The 17,382-nt window shown below is 46.5% G+C and overlaps 3 protein-coding genes across 3 annotated transcripts in view; 2 read left to right on the top strand and 1 right to left on the bottom strand.

Annotated features, from left to right (window-relative positions):
* Positions 1-269: 269 nt before the first annotated feature.
* LOC146189470 (PHD finger protein 10-like) lies at positions 270-5,806 on the top strand. The gene is made up of 2 exons (XM_084604277.1): positions 270-1,127; positions 4,554-5,806. Exons 1-2 carry the CDS (start codon positions 471-473, stop codon positions 5,718-5,720), a joined length of 1,824 nt encoding a protein of 607 aa, XP_084460403.1. The 5' UTR covers positions 270-470; the 3' UTR covers positions 5,721-5,806.
* Positions 5,807-6,578: 772 nt separating this feature from the next.
* LOC146189469 (intraflagellar transport protein 27 homolog) lies at positions 6,579-8,066 on the bottom strand. The gene is made up of 7 exons (XM_084603269.1): positions 7,995-8,066; positions 7,820-7,899; positions 7,676-7,735; positions 7,476-7,535; positions 7,284-7,401; positions 6,833-6,942; positions 6,579-6,763 (listed from the first exon to the last, which is right to left on the bottom strand). Exons 1-7 carry the CDS (start codon positions 8,029-8,031, stop codon positions 6,665-6,667), a joined length of 564 nt encoding a protein of 187 aa, XP_084459395.1. The 5' UTR covers positions 8,032-8,066; the 3' UTR covers positions 6,579-6,664.
* Positions 8,067-8,165: 99 nt separating this feature from the next.
* The window catches only part of LOC146189468 (lymphoid-specific helicase-like), a 31,100-nt gene continuing 21,883 nt past the window's right edge, over positions 8,166-17,382 (top strand). Inside the window, exons 1-5 of the mRNA XM_084604276.1 lie at positions 8,166-8,641; positions 10,633-10,845; positions 13,368-13,470; positions 15,034-15,086; positions 16,512-16,643. Of these exons, the coding sequence (XP_084460402.1) occupies positions 8,528-8,641; positions 10,633-10,845; positions 13,368-13,470; positions 15,034-15,086; positions 16,512-16,643 (615 nt within the window). The 5' untranslated portion in view covers positions 8,166-8,527. The remainder of the gene's footprint in view (positions 8,642-10,632; positions 10,846-13,367; positions 13,471-15,033; positions 15,087-16,511; positions 16,644-17,382) is intronic.

Genomic DNA, 17,382 nt, shown 5'->3' with positions numbered 1-17,382 from the left:
GTCAGGTTTCGATAGGGTTTTGGATATCCTACCCTGCTTATAAGCCTTTCTCCAATAAAGTTCAGTTGCGACTTGCGAGTCAGCGCACATGCGTATCGTTCTTTTCGTCGTCCGAGTATCCTTTTCGCGCTTTTTCACATGCATCGACCGGCGTGAAGATGTCGCCATGTTGGCCATGTCGCGACGAACGCATGAACGACTTCTGAGAAAAAACATTTTATTAACAACAGCTGTTTATAAAATAACCCTTATACATAAAAAATAAAAGTCCTAGTTGTTTTGCTTTTGTTGTAATTTTTTGTGACGTAAACGCAACTTTTGTGTCTGCAAGTGAGCGTAAACGGAATTACGGATGAGCGACATGTGAGCGACGCTAAAACGAACTTTTTGCTTGGTGGTTGGACGTTTGTTTGGACGTCGCCCGTCGTCGACGTCGTGCTTCTGTGTTATTTATCTAAAGCAAAAAAGAAATGTCTGCGGTCGGTAGCGAAGCATGGCCCGCACCGGTCTTCAGCAGCGAGACGCCGGCTGCGGCCGACGGGGACTCGCAGTGCTCGAACGAGGAGAACGCGACGACGTCGTCGTCTGCGTCGGCCGCCGCAGCGGCCGGCATCTTCCTGCAGCCGCACGTACCCAAGCTAAGCCTAACGGCGGCGTCCTCTGCAACGGCTTCGTCTCCGTTACCCGAGAAGCCTGTGGACGGCGTCGCCGTCTTTGAAGAGGACACACGGAGCTCGTGGAACCTGGAGCCACCGCCGTCTTCGGGTGCGGCTACGCCGTCAGCTACGGCGACCAGGGACGTTGACGATGACGACGAGCTGCGCGAACCGCCGCCGTCGACAGTGGTGGAGGCGGCGATCGGAGAAGCGCCGGCGTCGTCGTCCAAGTCGGACGACCCGGGCGGCGACGCCACCGAGGGTGGTCGCGAACGGACGCCAGTGGTGAGCTTCGCGCCCACCGTGGTGGACTGCGACTCTCAGAACAGCGGAAGCAGCGTGAAGAGCGGTCGCAAGCGCTTCTCGGACGATGAGGTGACGTCGGAGGCTCCTACCACTATCACAGCGGACAAGCTTTTCGAGTACCACTGGCCGTCCGACTGCGGGGACGCCTACATGCTCCAGGAGCAGGTGCGCTTGCGATCTGTGTATTAACGCGACAGCGTGTCCCGCCGGTGAACCCGAAGTACCCGGGTTCGAACCAGACCGCCGGCAGCTACGTTTTGATGAGAGCGAAACGGTTCGTGTGCTGTGTGATGGCAGTGCACGTTAAAGATCCCGAGGAGGTCGAAACTACAGCGCAGCCCTCCACTAAGGCACCTCTCTCTCTCACTTCCACTCCCACTTTCTTCCCTTCCCTTGCGGCGCAGGTCAGGTGTCCACGGAGAGCGTTTGACAGATACTGCGCATTCACTTACCTGTAAAACAATTATATTTCATAGACAGCCAAATCAGACAGCGCGTTGGGAACAAAAAATCACAGGCGTCCTCTGGCAGGTTGCAGATGGCAGCTGACATGGCCGGGCACTAATTGTCGGGTTGTGATGTCATGAGCATGAGACCATGGTGTTGTTTGTGGGCCTCCGTTGCAGATGGCAGCTGACATGGCCGGGTACTATTTGTCGGGTTGTGTGATGTCATGAGCATGAGACCATGGTGTTGTTTGTCGGCCTCCTGTACGCTGGTTTCATCTACCATTGTAAGCATCATGAGACCACACGACATGGCCGAGTTGCTGCCAACTTGGGGCTTTCTTTTGAGATTGGAGGGTGAGATGAGAATCGAACCCATCAAAGCACTCAGATCCTACGTCAGACATGCTACCTCTATGTTGCACATCCACATACAGTATCATACATTCTTACGGCAAACACACGGATGCGTGGTCATTGTCTTCAGAGTGTCATTGCATCCAAACTGACTGCGCAATGAGGCAAAGTGGCTGGCCATGCAAAGCGGCTCCTCCTAGCCCCTCTGCGCTTGGACCACTTTCCTTCTTTTTGCAGATGCATTAGGTAGACACAATGGCGCTATAGGGAGCTTGCATGAAGCGATGCATGCTGGCTAATCTACCATGTTTATGTCGCTGGCAGCAGACGACGCTGCACGGCACTGCCACACAGCCTTGTCTGCTTGGTCGCGTTTGCACGCAGACACTGCTGGTGCGATCGAACAGGCCGACTGCTTATTCTTCACGATTCCAAAAATAAGTCTGCACGAGGGCGAAAAGGCAAGGGGTTGCTCTAGCGACGCTGATGCGAATGGCTCGCAGGGGCCAACATACGCAAGATCGACGCCAATCCGGGGAAGTATCAAACTACTTGCCAGAACTAGAAGTCATGAATGTCGGCGATGTCGACGGGCGGCTAGGTCCAGACGCATAGTGCAGTCGGTCGTTCTCGTGTAGCTTGAATAGGTCCGCGTCACACGCTTTGCATTTCTTCATAGCGCGCCCCATTTTTCAGGCACAGCGTCAGCGCGTATATGTTCCTCAGGAATCTGCCGAAAATTGCTTGCACGTAAGGGCAGCGCACAAGAAGCCGTGCATTTGCTCGGTGGACCGTCGAAAACGACAAGGCACTTGCTCAAATCAGCATGGCTGCGCTGCCTGCCTTCTGCTGCCAGGAACAACATCATGGTTGATTACCCAGCATGCCTCGCTTCATGCAAGCTCCCTATAAAGAGGGCAGCTGCTTGCCTGCATGTTCACGCCGAGAGTGAACGACCCCGTATGCACATCTTGGTTAAAGCAGAGCTTTATGTCCGTTGGACGGTCTTTTAGCTAATGCGGTAGCCCATGCTAATGATTATCTGCAAAATAATGGAGGGACAGCTTAAGAGTTATTTAAAAATGAAGGGAAAATGGGAAAGACGGCTTGGGTGCCTTTCTTAGGATATCATTTAAGATATCTTGCAAGGGGAGTGCATACAGGAACCATTAATGCTATTGCATTGCACCCTTAGAAGCAGAGCTTAAAGGTCAACTCCGGGGGTTTTTCCATCATTTTCTGTTTTTGGTTGAATTACATTCCTCGGCACGTCCTGCCTCCAACACAAAAAACCCTTTTTCGAAATTCCAATTAGAAGTATTTTTAAAAAGGAAAAACAGCAAATGGAAACCGAAACTGCTTTCACGGCCAGAAACGACGCCCCACTTGGCGAAATGGTGACGTCACACTCAGTATTAGAAAAACACTCGTACGGGCATTGGATGGTGAAAGTAAAGTATGGAAATCATGAAGCATTGCATAAAATGTCTGAGGTAGTTCAATATAAGCCTCACAATTTCATAATCATGCGGGAAGTGGACAGTAACGCCGGTGTACTGTTTGTGACGTCAGAAACTCAGTGTTGCCGGCAGAAAAAGTCTCAACTTAAGCCATGAAAACAGCATATTTTAAAGTCGTGTTGTGCGCGAACGGATTATTGTACGGCGCCCAAATTTTGTAGAATGCGTCAGGACGGAGAGGAGAATCTACAGTAAACTTTTTATTAGAATATTCCAATGTCAAAAAGACCCCGGAGTTGCCCTTTAAGTGTGGTACTGCTTACAGTGCCACTGCTTTAAAGCTTTGGCCATGATGGCCAGATAAGCCTGCCTTGCCGAAAACTTGTAAAAGTCGCCCCCCCCCCCCCCCCTTTTTTTTTTTTTTTTTATGTCACTGGGACCCGTTAGGTACAGCTTGCTGGAGACAGCAGTGGAACAATGGCTCGTTGTGCGACTTGCTAGTCAGAAAGTGGAACAACAACAACAAAAAAAAGAATATTGGCATCTTTGGGGGCCTCTATAGTTGCTTTCTAATAAGAATTAAAAACGGTTGGGGCCCTTCACCTGTAAGCTCATCACTGTCATCACTAATAAGATGCTTGTAAGCTTTTTCTTCAGTAGAGTCCCACAGCTCTGATGTCTCAATCAGCATGCAGCATTCAAATGTTATGCCCCACATGCCTTCAGTGAACTAGATTTAAGCTTAATGCGGTATGCCTATTAGCCAAAAGGAATGACTGCTTGTAGGAGCATTATTTTGAACTGATGTGCTGTTATCTAGCTGTCAGATACTATTGTTGCGAATTTCTTCCATGGATGATAAATGTTTTGAATCATTGATTTAGATGCAGTTTGAGCCTATGCGTAAAAGGGAAAGACACTGACTTTTCAAACCTTGAGTGTTGATCTAGGTTTTATATATTGTGAAATAGTCACAGTTTTGCTTTGCTCTAATGTGTTGGTGATGCATTTTGTTTACTATATTTTTATCTTCTGTTATATTGACGTGTCAGAAATGAGAGCAAAGGTGCGCAATATTATATGTTCTCTTTCTCCTCCCATACCTTTTATACTTGACCCTGGAAACTGTCGGCATGCCGCTAATGTGGTTTGTAGTCTTGCATCACTTCAACAAAATGTGACTGTCTGCAACTTAAGATTCAACATTGCTTTTGTTTGATGTACAGCTTGAAAAACAAGAAAGGTAATTGCTGTGTTCATCAAAAACTGAGACTGCTGCAGCGGCATCTAGTGGTATTCTAAACGTAGCTGGCTTACTATCTTTGCAGGTGTGCGAGTTCCTGAATGTCAAGTCATTCAAACGGAAACACCCAGATCTTGTGCGACGACCTGTGGAATTTGACGAGAAAGAGTTCCTCAAGGAACATGGTGTTGTGACGATGACCATGTGTGATCTCGGGTTGACAGCCCTTCGTGCAGACGACGTGGTTGACCTCTTTATGCGTGACTACCCGGAGAAGTACCAAGAGTATGTCAACTACATTCGCGAGCGTGACAAGCAGAATACGGTCGAGAAGCACCGTGGCTACGCTGCAGTGTCTGTTGAAAAGTGCAAGATGGCGGACTTTGTCCGAAAGGCAGTCGCCTCAACTGCAGAGTACAACCAGCATCTCAACCAGGAACGGCGGGAAGAGCGGCGTTCATGCTTTGACTTACAGACATTCACCATCCAGTACCCTTCACGCAAGATACCAAAAGTTGAGGTTATGCCCACAAATCGGCGGAGGTACCCTGTTGCATTGATACCAGGACAGTACCAAGACCACTACCGGGTGTACACGTCGCAGGAACTGAAGTATTTGCCAATCAACACAGTTGTCTATGGGCCACCTCAGGAGATTGGCTCAGTTTACACACACCCAGGTTCGGACGGAAGTCAATCCGAATCCGAAGACAGCTCTGGTTCGGATGGTTCGTCCTGTAGCAGCTCAAGTGGCGGAAGCTCGCCGGCTTCGGACATGGATACTAGCACTACAGTGGGACCGAACTTCTGCAAGATCTGTGCCAATGCCGACACGACCAAGGAAGGTGAGGAACTCATCTCATGCTCAGAGTGCGGTAAGGTGGGTCACGTGACGTGCCTCGACATCCTGCCCGAGATGGCAGCAGCCATTAAGTCGTATCGATGGCAGTGCATGGACTGCAAGATGTGCAACGTGTGCATGGCGACAGACAATGAAGAGAAGATGATGTTCTGTGACCGGTGTGACCGTGGGTACCACAGCTTTTGTGTCGGCATGAAGGCCGTTCCGGCAGGTCGTTGGATCTGCCGGCTATGTGGGCGGTGTGCAACGTGTAGCATCAACACGCCAGGGCCGGAGGGCCCTCGGGTACAGTGGCATCATGAGTATGGGAAGGGGCCGAACCCCGTCGACCACAAGCGTAGCGTGACCATCTACTGCCAGAACTGCTACCGTCAACGGAAAGGGCGGTGATGGGTGGGTTAAGACTGCTGTGAGAAAGTTTTTGCTCTCGTTATGACATAGTGAATAAATGAGCACGGACTCTGTTTTTATTCAGAGCATGGCGTTGACTCTGTGTTTATAGTTGTCTCTGAGAATAAGAAAGCACTGAAATATATCTTGATTATGGCTGGGTGTTATCCATGGTGCCGGAAGAGGAGATGTATCAATGTTATTCATCAGAAAGAAAGAGTGTAATGAATGTATGTCTCCTGTACTTGCCTGTGACACTGACACTGAGGCTGAAAAGAAAAAGCTAGGTTGAATGATGAGAGGGGTCAAAGTAAAGCTAATTGATAGAGGTGACGGAGGCAGCTCGAGAGTAGCGTGAATTTGGGAATGAAGGCTAGTTGATATTGTAGGTTAAAGTAGAAAAACAAATTCGGGCTGGGGAGAGCTTATAACTGGAACAGATGACCAGTGGCTTACTAGAGCAATAGAATAAATTCCAGTGGATGGAAAAAGTAATTGAAGGTTGCACACTTATATCAAGTGACAGTGTCAGTAAATTTGCTTGAAAAGTGCAGAAAGAGAATCAAGCAGTCACATTATATGTGACATTATATATGTGAACTTTGCCACAATGGTGCTGATGGTATTGCTGGTGGTTTTAGAGTCTGGAAGATTCAAATGGTGCCACCTTAATAAGATGCTTGTGACAGGTTTTCATACTAATAAACATCTTGCAGGCTTCATAGTGTGCACTACACAATTTGACGGTTGTTTTTACAATTGCTCCAAAAATAATGTAGCCTTGTCATCTTTTGGGAGAATATTGTTGCTGGCTTTGTGTAGCCACGTGCTCATAGGAACGAGGCCACTCGTGTGCTGAACGGGCAGCCCCACATTTTTATTTTTAATATCTCCTCGACGAGACACCCACTTGGCGAGAAATCATCAGCGGTGTGCACATTTTTTCACAGGTCATCATCTGGTGGTTCGCTCTTTTCATTGTGGGTCTTGTGCCACTGGCTTGCGAGATAGAAGAAAGGCTCTTGGACTCCTTCAGCTTCCTTCTGCGAGTTGGAAACGTGCGTAAATGGACGCCTTAAATGTAAGCCCAAAGGGAAGTTTGAGTGTCTTACCGCAGATGATTCCAGGTAATGAAAGCCAATGTGCTCAGCTACCTCCTGGGCTTCTTTGGAAGAGACTCGACGGCGTTCTTTGAGGTCTCCTTTTGTGCCCACTAGTACGCCTGATGATGACAGTTCCACATCCAAAACTCTTGTTTTGCATTTTTGTTCACATTAGTTGTACAGTACGGTCCACTGTTAAAGGGAACATGGAACCGCGTGGCAGCTGGGCTTTACAAACCATTCCCGAGAGAGCAGGGGACAAACGATTGCCTAAAGTTCATGTACAGTAAGCATGGCCATGCATGGCCATGCACATGCATCGGTCATTCTGGCCAGTTGTCAGTGGCAGCTCTTTGCAAAGTGTTTAAGCTGTTTAAGCCACGCAATCGCACGTTCCCTTTATTAATAGACCATACTGTACACCTAACTGTGCTGCCTGATAAAGACTGGAGTTTCTCACCTATTTTGGGACCACAGGTGCTGTTCTTTGAGAGCCTTGCAGCCCAGGTTGAAACATGTTGAAATGAAGGCTCGTTGCACATGTCAAACATGACTATGGCCAAGGGTGCATCTGCCCACTGTAACCATGCAGTTATGTGGAAAACAACACGGATTTCGACCTGTGAAGTGCAGGTTTAGCCGCAATACTCGCCAATTCCTGGACGAAATCCAAGTATATTTCCTTCCCTGAGCAGTCGTAGAGGTACAGCTCCTGTGGAATTAACATAAATTACTATTCATTGCAACTGTGCATTACAGTCCATAGCTGGTTTGGAACTCTAGATGTCAGTACTGTGCCGGAATGTTTAAATTGTTAAATATCGCGAGTTGCTCTTTGCCTGCGCTACTCACAACAGCATCCTTGGTATCCGGGATGTTGACCTTGCCGACCGACAGCGTGACTCCTGTCGTCTTGTTTGGAAGAACAGTGGAGAACGAAATAATGCAAATGGCAGGTTGGTATTAATGTGCCGTACTTTTCTACCTAATGCTTACCATGGAGTAATTTTTCGGGAAATAACTACGGTCATGCAGAAAGACTTGAATCAAGGCAGTCTTGCCAATAGCTGCGTCTCCTGGAGAAACAAGAAATGCGCTTGTTAGCTGCAGGTTCAGTATTGACTGTACTTTGCATCTGAAAAATTTCCTGGCAAGCAGTCGGAAAGATTACCTATGACAGCGCACTTTACGCGCAAAATGTTGCTCATGGCTCTGAAACGCGTCGTCTGCTGTTTGTACGATGCCTAGTCAGTTGCCATAGCAACACTGCTACATTACAAAATAGTCTGCAAAATAGTTTGTGCTCAAAATAAGCGGAGAAAATAGCGTGGATAGAAGGCTCTTTCAGCTTCAAGGAATCTATAAATAATTAACGTGTGATGTCTTTGACAAAAATTCACTGCCGAACTAGTGCCGTCCCGCCGTCTCTTCGCATTTTCGACATGTTTTCGCATGCATTTTCGGCGGGCTTTTGTGTCGTGTCGTCTGTTCACGTGCTTGGCGACGGTTCGACCGATGTATTCATGACAAGCGCTGTTTTTCGATCAGTCTCCTTACCAATCAGCAGGAGTGTGTAGCGTGCTACTCTGTATTATTTAAAAGCTTGCCACTCACTGATAGACAGCGCGCAGCTCGTGCAACACGCTTTTCGGCGCTCGTGCTTTGGCAGCTTCGCATGGGCCTTGGCTTCAGTGCACAACAGCCATGGCGGCCGCCAACAACGCTCCCTGCGCTCCTGCTGAAGAACCCGTGCTCACCGAAAGCATGCTCGAGGAAGAACAGAAATTGTCAGAAGAGGCCGAGAAACAAGAAGAGCAGGTACGGTGGCCATTCGTTCAGCGCGGCACGCTCGACGGGGCACGTCGATGTAATCGAAGTTTGAGGCGCGAAAAGACGATATTTCTACATTCAGAGCTTGATCAGACAAATGTAGGAACGAGTATTTCTTGATATAAAAATACGTGCGCTATGTTATCTGCGTTCATTCTGTATTTCCATCCGAGATTTAGTTTTTTTTTTTTTTCGGTTACTGCGTTCGATGCGCAGCCGTACATTTTCCCGCGCTTCGTCGAAGCCATTGATTGCGTCTCTCCGTTTTCGTGCCACTTTTCTGATTGCCTCGTTATCGCGTGCTTAAATTTTGTTTCCAGAGTCCGAATTTCGCGGGTCATGAGGGTTGCACCATACGCGTCCACTTGAAAATTCTTTAGAAGACACTCAGCGCGCGCACTTGTCCTTTCGATCAACTGCTTTTATTGTCTCTAAAGGCCGGTCGTGAATAACAAAAATAAGGAAGCTTGTTTGTTACTCTTCATTTCCATGTCATCTGAGAATCGTTTCTCAAGACAGTTTGCCGTGTGGCTAAGCTTTTTTTGCAGCGATGTGGCGCGAAAAAAAAAAATGTATCGTATATTTGGCCGGTTCCTGTCTTTAATTAAATGATGTGCTTGCTTTACACATATTTTGTTCTATAGGAGCTCAGTATGCATATACCAGTTCTCAGTATATTTTATAACTCGCTATATTGCACAGTCATTAAACTTATTTTGTAACGTATGTCATGGAACATGTGCTGATTAGCCAGGAAATAACCACATCAGTAGCGAAAGAACGTTTTTTACTTTATCTGGTGTCTCAGATATCGACGTTATCTGGCCACTCCACCCTGCTAAAGATGACAGTGCAGCAAAAGAAATAAATAGTGCGACTCATTAAAGTCGCTAAATCAATATTGTTGTGGTTACTTTGCTGGGTTTGATCATGACATGGCTGTTAATATGCCAGAAGTTGGATGGCAAAATGCAGTCTTTTGCTTTAGATGTGGTTGCTGATGTGCACGTGCCTCATGATATATCAGGTAAGTGTGGTAGTGTGCAGTGCCCTCCCTTAATATTGTGAATGCATGAAAACAGTTGGCTTGATAATGAGCCTCACTCCCTCATGTATGTTTTCTCTGTCTCTGTCATTTGGGCGAAACCTGTTTAATTTTGCGACTTTGATATGTTACCACGTTGTCCTTTTAACAGAGGAGCTCATTTGGGGGGAAACGGGAAACTATGTTTGAACGTGTGACGGTGGCACATCAAATCCAGGTGTTCGCAGAAAAATAGCGAATGCCACCGGGCATTTTTATGACAACAGGACACTTCGTTTGTGCACGGATCCTTGAGGTGGCTGGGCTTCACTGCCATTTTATTTTAAATGGTGATCATTGTGCCTGTTTCAGCCTTGACTTTGCAAGTTTGTATGGAGAGTTGGGGGTAATGTTTTGCTTTAAATCCCTAACGGACATTTTCTTTTCCGAAATTTGGGCCTAAGTGGCCTTCTAGTTTACACACCACCATATATAACCGATTCAAACATTTATATTAGACGTCGCCCGCTCGCTACTAACCAAACACAGAGTACTACGAAATGCAGAATGAACTTCATTTGTCAGGAGGCAGAAATGACAGTCTGCTTATTAAGCCTGGCTCGTCCAAGTTTGCTTGGGTGTTAAATTCGTCCTTCTCTTGCAATAAGTGTGTCTGCTTCTGCCGAAGAAACATCAGTAGTTGCCGCTAGAGGCTGATCAAGCAGTGCTACCTACCGATAACGACTGAGGTTTTATTGTCTAGGGAAGGGAAGCCGTGTTTAATGCAACAATATATTGCAAGCGCATAATAAGGCAGTAAAAGCCAGTTATAAGGTTGACAGTGCTATGCTGTCTCTGCTTTCCTAAGCTCGATCTAGAAAAGACGATGGAGAGCTGTGCCTAGTGCCGTTTAAGATTCTATTTCACTGCATTGCCTGCGCATCTTTTTCTGCAGCGGGTTCTGAGTCAGCGGGAGCAGAAGGCCCTGGCCCGCGAGGCCTGCCTGGAGCAACTGAAGAAGCTGCTGCGCGCAAGCAACATGTACTCCCAGTTCCTCATCAAGCGCATTGAGAAGCAGAATGCTGAGCAGGCCACTAGGGAGCAGCAGCAGCAGTTGCACAGTGCAAATCGCAAAAAGGCGCAGGAGGGCACATCAGCCGATCCACAGGTTTGTCCTTGGATGTTTCCCGCATACTTTTTCAGGTATTTTTTTTTTTATTTGGTCTGCTTCCTCGTGTGGAAGCGTGTGTTGTGTGCAAATGGGGAAGTTCTAGAGTTAATCTCCTACCAATGCCCCTTGCTGCTGAAAACATGACACAAAATAAAATAATTGGCTGACAGATGACAGTAAAACGCTAGCTTGAACAGTGATGCGAAGTTACTTCGGTTTTGTAGTGAAAGTTACACTGCGCTGGTTTTCAAGCCGTCAGGATGGCACGGTGCCGCGATGCCATGCCGACGGCTTGAAAACCTAGCCCAGTGTAGCTTTCGATGCAAAACTAAAGTAACTTCGCATCACTGTTCAAGCTAGCTATGGCACTGTGCCACATGACCGTTGCTTAGCAACTGTCACGTGGCATAGACCGAGAGCTGGGCCAGGGGTTGGAGGAGGAAAGAAAAAAAAAAAGAAGGAAAAGAATAAGAAGTAGAAGAAGAAAACAGATAACTTGGTAGTTGGTAGAGGTGAACGACAACAGCGAGTGGCTAGGACAGAAGGTTCGTTCGAATGTTGTGACGGCGGCGCATTAAATCCAGGTGTCCGCAGAAAACTTCGCTGCACCACTTACAGCTTTCGCTCTTTCACTAGGTTCAAGCCATGCTTAAACCCCCGCAATTTTTATTTTCTGTACTATAACATATGCAATCAAAAAAGGACAAGGGTGGCGCAGTGGTTATGCGTTCGACTACTGTGCTCAGGGATGTAGGATCGAATCCCGGCCTCGGCAGCAGCTTTTCGGTGGAGACTAAAAGCAAGGCACTCGCGTGCTGTTCGATGCCAGTGCAAGTTAAAGAACCCCAGGTGGCCAAACATCCGGAGCCCTCCACTACGGCGTCTCTCATAGCCTGGGTCGGTTTGGGACATCAAACCCCATAAACCAAACCAAGAAAGGACAATAAAAACAAGGATTATCAACTTACTAGGAGATTGCAGTAAAACAGACGATCGAGCTGTTGTCAGTGTTTTTCGCGCTGGTTATTCCAAAAAAAAAAAAAGAAGAACCCTGTTCGAACTAGCCCTTTTTTGCCGTTTGAATTGATCGAACCGATTTTTAATGTGCGACGATGGTGAGTTCAGAAGTGACTTGCTGGTGGTTTGCTTGTCCAGGTTGGTGGGATTCGAGGAGAAGCAGACAATCTGCCGTGTTCTCAACTCACGTTATTGTGCAGAGTGGGCTAACTTGTGGCCCTGTTGTTATTTCGGCCCTTTGTTATGTGGATGCCAAAGTTATCACCAATGAAGTCGTGAGAATGCTATTCGTGCTCCGATGGGCTCTCATGAATCGCAGCTAATTGTTTTAGATGGTGTCAAAAGCCACTGTTGCACTTTTAATGTGGTAGCGTTAAAGGCCTCGTTGCCCAGAAAATCCGGTGTTGTTGCGGTAAGGGAAATGCCACTGGTATGGCTCTGGCAGGTAGTAGCTGGCAGCTGAACATGGCCAAGCACTAATTCTTAAATTCTATGTGCGGCTTGAAGCCACATGATATCAAAGTCGGAAGGAGCTTCCAGCTCGGTTTGCTCTCTTGAGGTGGCAAGTTGGAATAAAAACCAACCTGCTGTGCTCTTGGATGCCCGGTCTGGCACACTACTGCTAGACCACGCAGGCATGTTCATAGGGCTTTTGTTTAAAACGGGACTTTATATGTTGAGTGGTCGCGTAAGCTATCGTATCATACTCTTATGCGCAGAGCTTAAGCGTCCCCCATAATTTTTAACTTGGTTCTTCTTCACATAAAAAGTACCAAGGGTTGTGGGAGGCACATGAATTAACATTAGTCTGTCCACCACATTGGCCTTCACTATTGGCAGGTGTACGTTTTGTAACACCAGAACAGTGAACCTGCTTTCGCTGTAACCTTAATTTGGTTCTGCTGTGAAGATGCTGTTTTGCTTAGAGTACTTTATAGCACTTTTTTGTGGTGCCAAAAAGGCACCGTAAATTGTGATGCATTGACTTTGGGAGCTTATTAGTGCCCACAGCACACATTTAAATCAAACTTACTTCCTCAGTGAGTGTTGAGAACTTTCAGCATTGGTGCTCCGAAAGTGCGCTGTAGTGTTCTAATACTCTAAAACGTTCATGTATGTCCCCTTGATGTGTACTCTCCTGAAGTTGATGTGTGTATTCCTTGAAGTTGATGTATACCTGCACTGAAATTTTTGATTGCTGTTTGTGAGTGTGTTAATTGCATTTCACAAAGTTTGACATCATCTTCACCCCATTTCACTAGCCTTATGTATTTATTTTTTTTTTTCAAAATTTTTGACCGCATATCCTTCAGTGGAGAGTAGCATGTCGCCACTTGTGAAGTACTGGCTAAAATATCTAATCTTTGTTAATAGAAGGAATTTTTTGCGCTCCAATAGTTGCAATCAATGCAAGACCTGCCCTTATGTGCAAGAGGCATTTTCAGGGGAACCTTATGTTGGGAGTGGTGATGGTAATAAGTGAACTTTCTTTCGTGACGCAGCAGCCAAGCCGGGCCTCGAGCAGGGGGGCTTCCAAGAAGCAGGACAGTGGCGAGTCTCCGAAGCTGTCCGGTCAGAAGCGGAGAGCGTCGCCTCTGTCATCACGTAGGTTGCGCAAAGCAAGGCTGGTTGAGGTGGGCAGATGGAAAGCAGGGTCGAAGCAGGCAAATTGCGGTGTCCATCGGCAGTCTAATTACATTAAATTAATTGGATGAATTGATTTTATTAACTTAATGAAGGTAATAAAATGAAACGAAATGAAATTTTCATGGAGTTCTGCTTGCCTCCTTTGGTTGCAGCCTGAAATAACCACCCTCATCATTAGCCTAGTTAGGCCCAGTGCTGGGCAAGAGCATTCCCCCTCATCTCTCCAATTAACCCGATCTTGTCTCTTAAAATTCTGCCGCTTCCTGTTGCGCTTGTCTGTCTTGGAATCCAGTCTGTATTTTCTTGGGTGTCAGTTCACTGAGGAAAGTGTTTTATTTCCGGGAGTTTCACAAAAGGCAGATGCCTTTCTCTGGTACACTGATTTGAGGAAAATAGGGATTTTAATTTCCCATGCCTTGCTTGTCTAGCTTGTTAAAGGCAGCTGTTTTTAATTATTTAACAAAATATAGACTGGAAATATTCAGCACTCTGAGCTTGTTATTCACTTGAAAGCATATTTTCTTTATTTTAAATTCACAGATGAGTTTGAGAAAGGCAGCGGTTCTGAACAGGTCAGATATACTTCTTTAAGCACGCACAAAGCACCACTTATAGGTGGAACTTGACGAAAATATACTCGGGCTTTATCCAAGTGGGTGGGCAGTGAAAAGCTGCAGTGTCAGTGTAGCTAAGTGGCGGTGCATTTCTCTCTCTCTCTCTCTTTTATGCAATTTTATGTTACCAGAACAGTGGTCCTAAGTCGTTTTACCCCCGGTGGAGCCTCAGTGACTTTTAAAAGGCGTGCTTAGGAAGCTTTGTGTGTCTTGGCTTTCATTCCTCCCTTCCTGGGATGCGTAAAAATGAAAGAGCATGCAGATGCTCAGCATTAGAAAAAGATGAGTAATGGCTCCTTTTATAGTCGCGCAGTGTGTGAAAGCAGTGAAAGGATTGCTAGTTGCAAAATGAGGTATACGTGAAGGAAACATTGCATTTGAGCCACGCGTGGATGTAGGCGCTCCAAGGGTTCTGCCCTTGGTAAAGTCGGGTTTGAGAACTCTTGGCTCTGGAGATGGCTAGGTCAATCGGTAATCTTTGAAGTAACTGTCAGTAGTTCTCGGAAAAGAAAGGAAGCTAATTCTGTGATTGCAGGCGGAAGTGCAGCTCTACGGTTGCACTACTTTGTCATTGTGCGCTTGTGTCCAGTAGTGGTACGAGCTTATTGATCGGCCCGGCTCTCTGCCGGTTTATGAATAAGGTGCAACTGTTGTGACAAAGTGATGATGCAGGCTTGAGCAACTTGACCAAATGGAAAGAAATCTGTGGAAGTTGAAATGCCATATGGCTGAGCATTAAGCTGCAGCCTAATGGCACTGAGTATCAGGTAGCTGGATGAAATGCTTATGAACCCTTTTGAAAAAAAGAAAAAAGAGAAATGGAAGGTGCACTCTTTAGCGCTCACTTTGTGCATACTATGAGTTATGCTAGGTTGCCCTGACTGAAGCTTTTTTGCTCCTCTCCCAGCAAGGAGTGCAAAGTCGTCCAAGCGGGACCCATCATCGGTACCATCTTCACAGGTTAGTCCTTGTATATCGATGCGCCTCTTCACACTACTGTGAAACCTGAATAATACTTGCAATTTTAATTAACTTGCAAGTTCACATAATTTGGAACACTACTGAAGTCCTGCCAAATGCCATCAAAGTCGGTGGCGTCAGAAGCTCTGTTCATTCGGATGCCCAAGGGCTGGCATAGGTTGGCAATTTGGAGGTGACCTTGAAGTGTGCCCTGCACTGGTATGACCTACACGACAACTAATTATCTACATATTCAGCCTGGGGCCTGTGCTGCATATTAAAGGGATGGAACACTGACCAAAATATGCTACGAGATTATGGTAGAAATGACAAGATCTTTCCTTATGTTGCACAGGTCGAGCACTATGCTATCAAAGAAACAAGGCTTTGCAGTTTTAATTTGCCATTGAAAAGTGCATGAAATCAACTGAGGCGACATCTTGCAGAGAAGAACTGTTACTATCACCGTAATACTCTTATGTGACCACACCTCGGGAATATGTAACTGATTTTCATAAATGCATGCCGCTCTTTTTTCTTCTAGGAGCGCTTGTCATATTATATTTTGCACTCTCTTCAGTGCACCATTAAAAAAACCACCGCTCTTTTTGCGTAGCGAATAATGTGTGTTCAGCTTTTGTCACTGGATGGCGCCACAATGAATTGAATTCCTTGGATGAAGCAAGGATAGAGTCCAATTAAACTTTTGTTGATGAGGCGTACATCACTGTGTTGTAACAGCCATGAATGTGGAAACTCAAGTGTATGACTACTCTACACAAAAAATGTCTAGCTACTGTCTGGTGGACGACTAGTCACTGTAACCCCCCTTCCCCTCCACTTTTGTAGAGGAAAATGCCTTGTGCCATGCTGTTCTTTGGGGAAAGTTACCCTTGCACCATTCATATTCGTTTTCATCACCCTTACCACTTTTTGGAGAAGTTCTGCCTGGAACTGTTCACACAAAAAAGGCTTTTTTTTTTCTTTCTAGCTTTTATGCGGACCATTTTTGGCAGATTTGACGGGATCAGTTGATAATTCAACGTTAATGTAACTTTGGTGCTTTTCCCATTCCTTTCATGTTTGAATCGGTTAGCTTTTACTGTACCATATGTTGCTTCACGTGAGTCACTTTTTTTTTGAACCGCACATACAACACACGCGACATCATCTCACACATGGAGCGGAGAGTTTTATTTGATGCCATCCCGTCTGTTGGAAATGCACAACGGATTAGAGCAGACTCTCGTTCTAGTTTGCCTCTTTGAGAGTCAGCTTCACATGTGCTGAGAGAGCTTCTCCTCTGTTTGTCAATCTGTGTTCCACGGTTGTGGCTTCCAGCAGCTCTGAAACTGCCTGGCAAATAGAACCATGTTTGGGACGTGCGGATGGCCAGTTTCTTCTCTTTTTCCTATTCTAAAATAGGAGGAGGTTTCTTCACAGCCCAGTCTGCCGAATGGGGAGCTCTCCGGTGTGGTTCTCCCCGAGGGGCAGCCGCCCCTGTTCACAGGAGGCATAATGAGGCCCTACCAGATTGAGGGCTACAAGTGGCTTAAGGTAAGTGCTCAGTCATTGGAAAATTTCCCCTTTCCCTTATTATTATTTTTTTTTAAATGGAGTTCCAGGTGTGAAATTTGGTAGAACAGAAACGTTTTTGTTGTTTAACGGTATTTTAAAAACAAAAACACTGGTGGTGGCTTAGCTTGGTTAAGCCTGGATATCGGGAGCAAAAAGCTTCGGCGATGCCATGGCTTAGCTTGTGGTTCGTTGGCGTAGTTGTGGCTTACTTTGTTGCTCACGGTTGCATCTTATAGATATTCCATGGCTTATCATCACGGTGAAACATTGATTACAGCCGTACATCACATAAGATTGAACTTTATTCCGATTCCACATCATCATCATCGTTACACTTCTGTATAGACATAAACACAGCCCGGTGAAAGCGCGTGGCACCGGCTAAAGGTCAACCGGCACAGTCACAGTGGTGGTTGCGGCGGCAGCGGCTGCTCCGACAGCTTCGACCACTTGCGCCTCTCCTGTGACGTCACGTGGTTTGCCCATGCACAGCTGTGGCCGTAATTGCGAAAGCAACACTACACCAGGTCTAACTGCTCGTCTCGTGTCCATGACCGTGGTCCCCTGGCAGGAGCTGTCAACTTGGGTCTCTCGTTTCTCTTGGGGCGGTTATGTCAGACTCAACCTGCCAAGGCCCTTGCATTCATGCTACTCCTATAGGTTACTAAGGCACATTCACACGGCTTGGTTAAAAGCGGGGCTTTATATGTGTTTCTAA

Source organism: Amblyomma maculatum, chromosome 5, assembly GCF_055883805.1.
Source record: "Amblyomma maculatum isolate TAMU_Amacu chromosome 5, ASM5588380v1, whole genome shotgun sequence".
Taxonomy (NCBI): Eukaryota; Metazoa; Arthropoda; class Arachnida; order Ixodida; family Ixodidae; genus Amblyomma; species Amblyomma maculatum.
This window is presented reverse-complemented; position numbering and strand designations above follow the sequence as displayed.

Excerpts from the sequence above, each read along its gene's own strand:
- LOC146189469 (XM_084603269.1), bottom strand. The coding sequence starts at position 8,031 with ATGAGCAACATTTTGCGCGTAAAGTGCGCTGTCATAG. Across the intron at positions 7,900-7,994 it reads CGTAAAGTGCGCTGTCATAG|GAGACGCAGCTATTGGCAAG; the intron begins GTAATCTTTCCG and ends TTGTTTCTCCAG. Across the intron at positions 6,764-6,832 it reads ATTACCTGGAATCATCTGCG|AAGGAAGCTGAAGGAGTCCA; the intron begins GTAAGACACTCA and ends TCCAACTCGCAG.
- LOC146189470 (XM_084604277.1), top strand. The coding sequence starts at position 471 with ATGTCTGCGGTCGGTAGCGAAGCATGGCCCGCACCGGTCTTCAGCAGC. Across the intron at positions 1,128-4,553 it reads CCTACATGCTCCAGGAGCAG|GTGTGCGAGTTCCTGAATGT; the intron begins GTGCGCTTGCGA and ends CTATCTTTGCAG.